Here is a 12,754-nt window from a genome sequence, read left to right as displayed (position 1 = left end):
GCATAAATCACAAACTCCACTTCTATTCAAAGGAAGTTGCCAAATATTAGCTATAATACCTGCAAGTAGCATTCCTTCAGAAAGAACTTTTTCCGCAGCGAAAAATTTACTTTCGGAAAAATGAAGTGCAATTAACTTAAACCAAAATCACTTGAGCAAGATTATGTTCCTTCACTCGAATGTTATTCATAGTCATTATACTATAATATCGTTTTTCTTTCTATATCACAGACACAGTTTCCACACTTAATATCAATAAAACTACTTTTCCACGTACCATTTATTCTTTCATAAGAAATACCTATTGGTCCATTCTGACCGTTTTGAATTAACCTTTTCGTTTAATTATTCCATTTTTTTTTCATAAATTGTTGGCAATGCTAAACGTTTGTAACACTCTGATGTTCAGTTGTATACTAATGCTTTTGCAGCCCTTAGTACAAATGAGAGTAGATAATTTATTCAACTGTTCATAGATTTGGAACTCCCTGCCTGCAACACAAAATCCTTGGAAAATTTCCTACAGTGTGAGTATCCACCGAGTATCCATCCGGTTTGAGTTCGAACAGGATAGTGGTAGAGCAAAAGCGAAAACTTGTGCTGCACTACAACAAAAACAAATAAGTCATTCATCAGCGTGTTTGACTGCATTGATGCAGTACTCTATTTGATACGAGGATTGCTATTTATACCTCTGGCCTTGGGCCTTTCTAGTATTGTCAGGCGCCATCTAACGTTTCCGTTGGAAAGTTTGACATATTTATACCACAAACGCTTTGTGAAGCTTTTGATGGCTCACACATAATAGTGACAAAAAAATGGAATAAAGGCGTGACGATTTTCGTGCTATTATTTTTCACTTTTTACATAGATAAACTAAACTCATTATACGGCGAGCAAGCCCCATACTTTAGCAATGAATTTTCTCGCTATCGCTGCTCGCTCATCGATGAATTCCGTGAAGATCGTCCAAAATCAATTGTCGCGCCTCGAAATATTGATATTATCCCCGATTTATATACAGTGATATTGAGGCATCCTTGGGCATCAGTATGACAATCAGGACACTGTAAGACAGGGCGAACCCATCTATGTATACACAGATGGCTCAAAGCTGCGAGCAGGGTAGGCGGAGACGTATATTCCGAACATTTTCATTGACAGCTAGGCGGCGACATAACAACCTTCAAGGTAGCCACGAAATGCCGCACATTTCTTAACGAGTCATTCCGCCCAAATGTAACATGGCTTCCTGGCAAATGTTATATCGAGGGAAATGGTAAGGCCCGGTTAACGCCGCTAGCTGGGCTATTATATCTATATGTCTATAGTTCTTTATTTTACACAAATTTAGCACTTCGATTTGCGAAATCAACAAAATTCGTACAAAAGTATTGTAAATCGTGTATTGTTACAAAAGTGCTCAAAATGTTGCTCGAGTTAGCCAATTTTTCGAAAATTACAGTTGTTTTTGTTGTATCAGCATAAACATTCCCCTGACCTACATACAGGGAATGCTGCTGGAGTGACAGTCCTTGGCCAGATATAAATCCGGGTCGTTTCGGTAACGTAGAACCGACTGTCGAAAATTACAGTCTTGCTTTAGCCATTCTTACTGCTATTTAGCATTTAGGTGAAGAATTTTATATGGATAAATATAGATTTAGAGTTGCATTAGGAGCTAAAAGCACATTTTTGTTCAGCATAAACCGCCTTACACTTTACTTCAAGGCAAGTCTTTTTAATATAGTGTATTGAGTGCCGGTCTTGCTCTCTGTGTACTAGGCCTACACCATTCAACTGCTAAAAATTTACCGAGATTGCCACGTCTGAGGCTAAGTTGGTTGAAGTTGTTCAGCTAATTGAATGAAGATCAAAATTTGTTTATCCAATCACATTCTTGTAAGAACTGAGAGCAAGTTGAATCAACTTCATACATTTTCCGTTTTCACTCCTATTTCAATCGTCAAAGAAAGTGCGAGTGTGGTGTGTCACTAGATTTAAAAAAAATGATGTGTGGTTCTCTTCTTCTTAATTGGCGCGATAATCGCTTACGCGATTTTGGCCGAGCTTAACAAAGCGCGCCAGTCGTTTCTTTGTCGTGCTAACCGGCGCCAATTGGACACACCAAGTGAAGCCAAGTCCTTCTCCACCTGATCTTTCCAACGCAGAGGAGGCCTTCCTCTTCCTCTGCTACCACCAGCTGGTACCGCATCGAATACTTTCAAAGCCGGAGCGTTTGTATCCATTCGGACGACATGACCCAGCCAACGAAGCCGCTGGATGTGTGGTTAGCTAATGAAATTTTGAGCAAGTTTATTGACGAGTACAGAAATTTGCCTGTACTATTGAATAATAAAATTGAAGCGTATAAAAACAAATTGTTCGCCGAAGAGCTTATGAAATGGAGAGGATGTGTATGTGCCTAACTTTGGTATTTTTCGGAATTTAAATGTTTAAAGGATTTAGAAAATCCAATCGAATTTGAGCACTAGGTACGCACTAGTGCGGCCCAAATTAATGTGGTCCATTGCAGCTTTTTGTTACTGTTTCTTTTTTATCACTTTCTTCTATTATTTCATCTTCTAGTACACAGTGTCTCAATCGAGAACTGGAGCGTGAATACCATTATGACTGTAATGAACTAAACACATTTGTAACATCAAATTTAACGAAATTGAATGACCAACAGCAACATGTTTATGATACAATCATGAATAATGTTAGCCATGGAACTGGTGGATTGTTTTTCTTGGATGCTCCTGGGGGAACAGGAAAGACCTTTTTGATTTCATTGATATTAGCAACAGTTCGATCAGATAATAACGTTACATTGGCACTCGCTTCTTCCGGAATTGCGGCTACATTACTGGAAGGCGGTCGCACAGCACATTCTGCATTAAAGTTGCCTTTGAATATGCAGGTAAATGAAACACCAACATGTAATATTTCGAAAAAATCTGGAATGGCAAAAGTTCTTAAAGTATGTAAGCTCTTCGTATGGGACGAGTGTACTATGGCACACAAGAAATCATTGGAAGCACTTGATAGAACTTTGAAAGATCTATGAAGAAGTCAAACAGTCTTTGGAGGTGCTATGATTTTATTCGCTGGAGATTTAAAATCATCGTATTTATGGAGACATGTAAACATGGTTACACTTGCTACAAACGTATGTGTTCAACTACAGAACGATCCGTCAGCAGCTGAATTTTCACATCAATTTGTGATAATCGGAAATAGCCATATGTCTGTCGATCCAACAGGAATGATTACATTGCCTAACAATTTCTGCACTTTTGCACAGTCTAAAGAGGCATTGATGCAGAGTGTATTTCCAAACATAATTCAACATTACAAAAACCATGATTGGCTCAGCGAAAGAGCAATTTTAGCTGGGAAAAATAAGGACGTCAATGATATAAATGCAGCTATTTTGGATCAAATACCTGGTGGCATAGTTGCATGTAAGTCAATGGACACTATTACTGATCAAGATAATGTCGTAAATTATCCAACTGAATTCTTAAACTTACTCGATTTGCCAGGCCTACCACCTCATAATTTACGATAAAAAATTGGAGCACCGATTATTATGCTGCGTAACAGTAATGTACCACGACTTTGCAACGGTACCAGACTCGCTGTGAATAAGCTAATAGGTTACGTTATGGAAGCAACAATTTTGAAAGGAAAGTACAAAGGAGAAGACGTTTTGATACTCAGAATTCCACTGATTCCGACGGATTTACCATTCGATTTCAAACGTTTGCAGTTCCCTATTCGCCTTGCCTTCGCTATGACAATTAATAAGGCGAAAGGTCTCTACAAATGTGCGGAATTAATTTAGAATACCCACTTTTTCTTATGGACAATTGTATGTAGCTTGCTCACGAGTAGGCAAACCATCGTCATTATTCATTTACGCGAAAGATGGAAAAACCAAAAACGTTGTCTACCAAAAAGTGTTACAATAAAGTTCGAATAAAATTGTATCAAAGAATTTGCTTTGTTTCAGCAAATCATTGAATTTATCGCCTAGCGAAGCGGGCGAGGGTACGCTAGTTAATAATAAGTATCGCAACTGCATTTGTATCTATTACCGCGATTTTTATGACTTCTCTGTAAAAAACAGTGAAAAATGAAGTTGCCAAATAAAATTCACATAGATATTTGTGATTCGAACGCCCAATCAGTTGATACTACCAGCTAAATACCAAGTTGAATGGTGTAAGCCTTTGTCCTTTGTAGTAAATAGTCTTAGTGGGTTTAGTAGGGACGGGTTTTAAGTTCCTTCGACTAAAGAGGCTAAGTTTGAAAAGTAGATGTAAACTAATTGCCGAATATTGCAGTAAACATACAAGTAATAGGGCAGTTGCTCTTGCTAAGTATTGTATAGTATAATTTATTCATGAAACACATTTTCAATGAAATAACTGACTTAAATTGACACAAATGTCAAGAAAAAAAAGGATCGAGAAAAATATAAAATTTGTTTACCATAACCGACGTGTCGACAGTAAATAGGACGTACCGGTATATGCCGACAAACTATGAATTTAAATATCTAGTGTAGAACTAGAATTGTCATTAGTGGCATTCTACGAAAGTTTTCAAAAAACTTGTATCCGTGAAAATGTTAACATAGGTGTAATAACTACTTTTGAGGCCCTTCGTTCCACCTAGGAACTACGGGAAAATATATAAATATATATTTATATTTGTGTAATAGCTACATCATGCAAATATCAATTTAAGTTAACTTTAAGTGCGTAACCTACTTACCAGAATGAGATGATTGAGAATTTGGTGCGTCATGTTCTGAAGGGGTTGTAGCTGCCGAAATGTCCAATGGCATTGATTGCTGGACGCTGCTCATATCAACTTCGGGTTTCTGTGATAGAAATTGTATGTTTTTTGATTATAATATAACTAATAAAACTTAATTCACTTACAATTTGCATGTGAACGTGTCCGTGACCACCGTCCAAACTATCATCCTGGGGATGTGGTTCCACATCCGTACTTGTCGATTCTTTTAACAATTTTGATGCGTGAAGAGAATGAGTTGGCATTCCACTGATAGTGCCAGCTCCGGTGCCAAATGACATTTGACCCATCTGCGTGAGACTTATACCGCTAGCATTATTTCCACTGTCCAATGAAGTATTATGTTGTTCTTCCGAGTTGGTGCGATCGCCAGATCCTAGCAAGAGATGCATGCGAAGTTGCAAAAACAAAAAAAATAGTTTAGAGGAATCTTGCTTTAATTCAGAAAGTAACGTAAATGAATTCAGAATAATGTATATGGGCATTTCCTAGTTGTTTGAGGCGTAATACTGATAGGACTGGCAGAGGGTGACTTCATAAACATATTACTGGAAAACATCAGTCTCTCTTATTCATACACCATAACAGATGATGTCTAATATGTGCTAACACGGAGGGATGATAGTAATTATTTTCAAAAGACGGATGTATGACCTTGTATTAATGCCTCTATGAAGTGGCAAGAGCTTATCAAATCCATAACTTGTTTCTGAACATCTCATCATATATTTAATTTTCTATAAAACTGTATTTCTTGTAAGTACAGAAAAAGCTTATGTACATACATATGTAAATTTAAATAAATTTTAACACTATGCCGATAAAAATAACATTATTTTATATATATTAACTATTTTTTTTTATTCAATTGTTTACCATTATTTGAGGATTTTCGAAGCCGTTTTCGTCTGGTAGCTGGTGAGGCTCCCGAACCTAATGGTGACGGAGTACGTCTTAATTGATGATGATGTTGCTGTTGCTGCTGTGATGTTTGCGTTTGGCTATTTTGCTGTTGTTGGTGGTGGTGAGACTGAAATTGGGAGTCACTATGTTGACCATGATGATGTTGTTGCTGAAAAATATAACACAAAGTAAAGGAGGAAAATAATATTTTAAAATTTAAGAACGAACGGAGCTAACTGGGTAAGTCATAGCAAATTGGTTATTAGATTAAAAATAGAAAAGCACATGTTTTTTTATGGAAGTATGCTTCCATTTGTACTAAATTTAATGTAAAAAGTGTATATGCTTTCTTGATATAACACAAGAGCTATATAATGGGAACTAGCATATTTAGAAGAGACAATAATAATTTTTAAACTTAGTGGTACCTTATATAAATATAGGAAACAAGTCATTAATGCATTTGCATAGTAGTTACCTCCCATAGTGAATCACTCATACTTCCACCAGCACTACTTCCCAAGCCACCGCTCGCAACACCGCTGCTACTTTGGCCATTACTACCGGAACTACCGCTACCCACAAGATCGGTGGGTTCATTCGTGGATTTGCTTTCAGATTTGGTTAAATTGGCAGGATCGGTGGGCATTTCAGCAAGTCCTTTGATTTTAAGCATTTCGGCCGTTTTAAGAATGTGTGGTAACTGCTCCTGTGAAACATTCACCTCACCATAATACATAAAATCAACCATAGTTTTAAGATCGTCGTATTGGACATCTTTTAGGATTACGATTGGATGTTGACAGGGGTTCGATGTAAAAAGAGTCTATAATACCAGGATATATGAAGGAAAATTAATAAATAAGTTAATAAGCACTTTGTTAAATCTTAGAACGTACTTGAAAATAAGAGCTGCAAGCAGAAAGGACTATTTTGTGAGCCTGGAGTTGGCGACCTTCTGCTGCTAAGGTTACATCTACCAGTGTTCCATTGTGCAGGAGCGAAGAGCATACCGAAATAAAATTTGGCTGGTGATTATTCCAGCGCAAACAAAATTGCTGCACGGACATGGTCAATGTTTTCTGACCGGCGTTCCCGGCAAATAATTCCTTTAAGTTGCCGTCTATGATGTATTTAATTTTTGTATAATGTTCTAGGGAGTTGAGAAGGCTTGAGTTTCGATGTGAAACTATGTATCTGTGAAGTCCGCGAAATCAAGGTAAGGAATTCCCCTAATTTGTCAACGAAGACAATGTTTTTTCTTATTTGTTTAAGTATTTTCGGTGAGATATTCCCTCTGGTTTTCACATCGTCTGCATAAAAGAAAAGTACAAATATTGCTGGTTTCATTATTTTAATATGGTTTCATTTATTGTATGTTAATTATTTCGTTGGAATTAAGCAAACTGTTTTTTTTTTTATTTCGTCAACACTGACTTATCAAAGTTTTTCTCCCCGTTTTAGTCGTTTTTGCTGCGTATACACATTTGTTCTGTCAATACAACAACATAACGACCCCAGCTTGTATTCTATCAGTCAGCACTAATTTCTTATTCTACGAAAAATAATAACAAATTAAGAACATCTATGTACGTAAAGAAATTTAATAGTTTTGCTGGTGTGTTTGTGTTTTATGCGAAGACCTTGAATGACGTCATTTGCGCGTATCTTTTTCTTTACAAAAAAAAACTATGACTTGGTATTATATTTTATAGTTTTTATTATACTCAAAGAATATTTAGAGATGTATGCTCTCAAACTGTATGCTTGAGGCCTCTTATAACGCGGACAGATCACATTTTTTTTCAATTCAGTAATTTGCTCGTCGAACTTTTTAGCGTGTATTTTTTTTTTCCGGTATTTTAAAATGCGATTTCCATGTTTGTTTGTAAGACGTAGAATATTAATATCCAAAAATTAGTGTGGCTATATTGTTATGGAAGTTTTTCTTCAACAATTCAGTCCTTGAACTTTGATGAATGAAAATTCAAGAGTAATGGTGGAAACACTGTCGCAATGGCGGGTATGTACATGGAAAAGTGTATTGTGTCCATGTAAACATTACACTTTTTACTCTATTCTTTTTTATTCAAATACAATTTGAAAAGCGCATGTTCCATAATCTAATGCCAATAATTTACATTTTTTAAATGATTGCACTTTTTTATTATTTTAAGAAGAAAATTTACTTTATCTATTAATTAATCTGCAATTTTCTTATACTTCATTCTTACTAAATGCAACCGTGCACAAGACGATTAAGAATACACGAAGTAGAAGGGGTGCTGTACTCGTCAATTTCATTTGCATATTTATCGAATGGTATTTTCCACATGTATATATAAGTTTTGCTTCTTTAAATACATTATTTTATGATGGGTTTCCGAAGCTTTTCTAAATACTCTTCTTGTTTTAACACTAATTAACTACGTAAATAAATTCATTTGACAGTTTGTTAGCTTCACACGTTTCAAGATGTGGGGGAAAATGAAACAAAATACAAAATGGCGCGTCCATATAGAATTTTCACTGCAATGCAAACATCACACCCTAGGCAAGATTCGTCTGTTTATTTCTTTAATTTTATATGCACAAGATAATATTTATCCGCTTATTTAGCATTGAGGAAAAAATTAGTTATTTTATAATCAATTACAATACTTTTCGGATTTGTCGCGAAGAAAATTATATCTTACTTTTCTTTTCAGAGGATAGCACGGCAAAACAGAGCTAATACCGAGGTACTGTTTCTTTATGTAATGAATAGGGGAATAGGGATGCCTGATGTATTTAAAAAAACCTGACGCCTGTAATATAAATATTTATTTGCGTATTTAAATTAGTATAACTAAATAATATAATATTTTAGAGTGCAAGTTTATCGAATATGATAAATATATAAATATTTTAAATTGTTAATGATAATATTTGCAAAGTGTATAGCACTCAATCTTATTATTGTAAAATGTGTAATATTAGAGTGTGCTAACCAGTTTGAAGTTTCTTTATATATATTTGTTTTGATTTTAGCTTATTATAGATCAATATATGTACATGTATATATAAAATAAAGAAAATTATATATTTTCAAAGCAGTTTTTATTTTATTTTATATTCATTGACCCATGTGCATTAAAAATAATTTTTGTTAATTTTGGCTATTCAATTTAGAATTTTGAATATCATACCAATTGTTTAATCTTAAATTCATTACAATATTCACTAAGCGAGTTATTTATTATTTCGGGGAAAAAATTACTAAATAATTTTTCATTCTTCTAGATACAACTATTATTCTATTATTTTTACTGTATACCTGAAAAGCCTGCATACTGATAATGAATATCATTGCCACCTGGACCGTGCCCATAAGAGATTTTTTGCTGCTTCAACTGTTCTGAATTCTCTTTTGGTGTTGTACGTAACGTTCACACGGCCACTCTGTTACTTGCAGTCGCTTTATTTTTTAGTCTACACCCAACAACAACATTAAGAAGAAGGAGAACACAAAGCGAGTTGCCCGAGCATGAGCAACCCTCGCCTTTCCTACTCTTTCATCTAACATAAGTTAGGAATTGCTTCAACAAAAGTTGCACTGTATGAACGCGGTCGACAATATAAACTACCAAAGACGACCGCCGTGACCGAATGCATGGTGGGTAATTACCCTTCGGAATTCATAGTATGTAGGTTCCTCTATTTGTGGAACAACAACAAGACGGACGCCACAAATAGGAGAAGAACACCCAAAAAGAGTGTTCGCGCCAATTATATATATATACTAGTAGACCCGACAGACTTCGTTCTGTCAAATAGATTTTGAATGTGGCGGTTTACATTTCGACCTTAAGACGTTTTTACTCTGCTGACCCTCACACACCACCCTATCATCATAGTGACGGTTCTGTTGAGGATAATTAAAGGAAAGGGTCAGCTCAGTGGCCACCTTTTTGGGACCCACTAAAAAACCCCAACTGGGGATGTTTGTCAGAGGGCTTCAAACTAAGAGGGGAACGTAAGGTTCAAACCTGATTGAAAAATAATCTAAAGGGATAGTGGGAACCTAAAGGTGACAAATATTTATTAAGTGGGTGCTTCAATGATTATTGAATGATGATATTATTATTATTATTATTATTAACATAGGGTTAGTAACCGTTACAATAAAAAATAATGAAATAAAACGTGTATAAGTATTTTCAGTAATCGCTTTATTAATCATAGTTATTAACAAAAATCTGTTTTATTTTTATTGTAGTGCTTTATGATATATTATACATACAATGTTTTTTGTTTGATTACCTGGTGAATATACAAACAAATCTGATGGTTTTCCAACACGGGAACAGGCAACATACAATTGACCATGTGAGAAACATGGGTTTTCTAGATTAATTAATAATGTTTGTCTTTTGTTCTTCTTAAAATATGTTTGGATTTGATCAGCCCTGCATGATTATTCTTAGAATTTACTTAACTATTTTTATTTATTATTAGTGAATAAAATCATTCCGTAACTCGTTCTGAAACTAAAACAAATGAAAGAATATTGCGAGGCCAATCAAATCTATAGCTCTTACATTGACTTTTCAATTTGATCGCGTTCACGATATTATCACTTTTGTGTGAACGCATTAGATCCTCTAACGCGAACACGCACACACACACGTATACGCACACACGAACGAGCAATATTGGTATGGGAAAAAGAAAAGGGCTGTTTTAGGGGTTTTCCGGAAATAATTTGAATTTTTCTCACCGTACAAACCATCCTTGGACTTCAAGGAACATTTTAAAAAAAGAATTGTTAAGATTGGTCAATGCGTTGTTGAGTTATGCGCTTACCAACAAATTTTGCGATTAATTTTTATATTTATTATAGATATACTGTAATATTACACCATGCTACAATAATAAGATTGAGTGCTTCAAACTTTGGAAATATTATCATTAACAAGGTCAAGTCATCTCCGATAAACTTGCACTCTAAAATATTATATTATTTAGTTATACGAATTTAAAGGCGCATATCGTCCCCTTAGTATTAAAACAGCCTATAAATTTTTTGATGTTTTGAGAAAATGAATTTCAAACTTTTTGTCGAAAGTAGCTCTCACTCAAATCTCGTTATGTCTGTAAATATTTATTATTTTTTGACTGACGTTTTGACCCACTTTGTGGAACAAGAATTTGACAAAATTTTGACCACATATAAAATCGACGATGGAGAATTCAAAAATTAAAAAAAAAAATAATAGCCTATGAGCACATAGGCTATTGTTATACTAAGGGGACGATATATATGTATAAATAAAAAAATAAAGTAACTGCTTTCGGAAGGCGCCACCTCCAGTATTCAATTCGCCTTGGAGTTGCCGTACATGACCATAACGGATCAAACAAAAAAAGAATTTGCAAAGTAGCGCCGTCAAAAGTGGCCCTCTATAGGCCGTAGAAGAAAACACAATCTAGTGATTAACGGTTGTTGAAAATGGAGTGAATTTCTTGTACATGTGTGTGAACAAGGTGGTTTGTGTGAATTAATAATGAAATTTATTGCAGTCTTTAGAAAAAACTATGTGCACGAATATGCATTAAGCCGTGGATAGGAAGATGCGGAGTGGAAAGTGTGAAACTTTACATAGTAGCGTCCAGTTGTAAGACGGGGTTAGTAACTGTAAAGTTGAGTACATATGTAGCTTTTTTGAAAAATTATGAAATAATTATATTTTTGTATATAATATATATATTTTATAATTATTATTATATACATACATTTGTACGTACAAATTTATATCTTCGAAGTGTATTTACTACACTTGCTTTGCATATGCCATATGATTTCTAAAAACAATTCTTCATTTTAGATTCTTTCGAATTTCTACTCTATTTTGACAGTTGCTTGTTTACAAACCATTGTTTGTATCATCTGGAAATACAGTGTATAAATACAAGTACATATACAAATATGAAACCTGCTGGTAAATTTTTTTTCCGCACATATTTCTTTAAATAAAGACGTTTTACCCGCGATTGCTCTTTCTACTTAATTTCTGCAACATTAAAATTACTTAATTACGCTAACGTTCTCTGCTTTGCTGGCAACGAACAGTAAAGAAACGTAAAATTTAACAAATCTGCAAATGTCAATGGCGGGAAAGAACGCGCTCAAAAATGGTAAGAAGAATGCAAGGTGGATTTATTAAGGTGACAGCATTCACCCAGCTGAATTTTTCGCCGTAGGTCAGAGAACATTGATAAACATTGAGGTATGGCTTACGTCAAAATGATATGCTTTGTTTGTATGTATTGGTATGTTTACATTTGCTTGCTGATTTTGACGAGATGATTGCACCAAACGCAACAACAAATACATGTAGGGTTTTACTTATATGTGTTTGCTGTCACCTGTAATAAATTCGCCTTGGAAGAATGAGAGAATGCAAGATCACGGCGAATTAAGTACAATAGGAGGCGCTGTACCAAAGCAGTTACTTTATTCTTCGCGATTTTGACAAGTCTGACTCAGTTTCCTTTTCAATACGAAACAAACGAACAAAACAAAAAAAGGAGGAGAAATTACATGAAAATTTAATAATATTGTGATTTGTGAGGTTTAAACTTAAAAAACTAATGAAAATGAAGTGCCGTGTGTCAAATTGAGAAAACACAAATTAATATAAAACTTCCATATGCATGTAGTTTGCTCGCGTTGTTATGCGGAAGACGCATGGCAAGAAAGTGAGTGTATGTGTGTATAATTTTTTGTGTTTCGTTGTTCCCATTGCTTTTGCCTACTCTTCCCCTTCACGAGCAAGTAATTCCCCTTATATATATACATATATATAATAGGCGCGGACGCCCTTTCACAAATGGAGGGACCTACAGTTTCAAGCCGACTTCGAACGGCAGATATTTTTGTTTTGTGAGGAGTTTTTTCATGGCAGAAATACACTCAGAAGTTTGCCATTGCCTGCGGAGGGGCGACCGTCATTAGAAAAAACTTTTCCTTCATTTTGGT

General features: G+C 35.0%; 1 protein-coding gene and 1 long non-coding RNA gene across 6 annotated transcripts in view; one reads left to right on the top strand and one right to left on the bottom strand.

The window, feature by feature from the left end:
* LOC128859654 (longitudinals lacking protein, isoforms N/O/W/X/Y) overlaps window positions 1–8,502 on the bottom strand; it is a 32,104-nt gene extending 23,602 nt beyond the window's left edge. The window contains exons 1-6 of one of the 5 annotated variants that reach the window (XM_054096641.1): window positions 8,430–8,502; window positions 6,633–7,046; window positions 6,212–6,559; window positions 5,707–5,902; window positions 4,956–5,206; window positions 4,786–4,894 (exon numbers count right to left, since the gene is read on the bottom strand). In XM_054096641.1, coding sequence (XP_053952616.1) covers window positions 4,786–4,894; window positions 4,956–5,206; window positions 5,707–5,902; window positions 6,212–6,559; window positions 6,633–6,803 — 1,075 coding nt within the window. In that variant the 5' untranslated portion in view covers window positions 6,804–7,046; window positions 8,430–8,502. Of the gene's footprint in view, window positions 1–4,785; window positions 4,895–4,955; window positions 5,207–5,706; window positions 5,903–6,211; window positions 6,560–6,632; window positions 7,047–7,460; window positions 7,733–7,922; window positions 8,309–8,429 lie in introns of those variants that run through there. The other 4 variants (XM_054096645.1, XM_054096643.1, XM_054096642.1 and 1 more) reach the window with 4 other exon arrangements.
* Window positions 8,503–11,186: 2,684 nt separating this feature from the next.
* Window positions 11,187–12,754, top strand: part of LOC128859653 (uncharacterized) — a 99,948-nt gene continuing 98,380 nt past the window's right edge. The window contains exon 1 of the long non-coding RNA XR_008454176.1: window positions 11,187–11,400. This is a non-coding gene — a long non-coding RNA (uncharacterized LOC128859653). The remainder of the gene's footprint in view (window positions 11,401–12,754) is intronic.

Source organism: Anastrepha ludens, chromosome 4, assembly GCF_028408465.1.
Source record: "Anastrepha ludens isolate Willacy chromosome 4, idAnaLude1.1, whole genome shotgun sequence".
NCBI lineage: Eukaryota > Metazoa > Arthropoda > Insecta > Diptera > Tephritidae > Anastrepha > Anastrepha ludens.
This window is presented reverse-complemented; position numbering and strand designations above follow the sequence as displayed.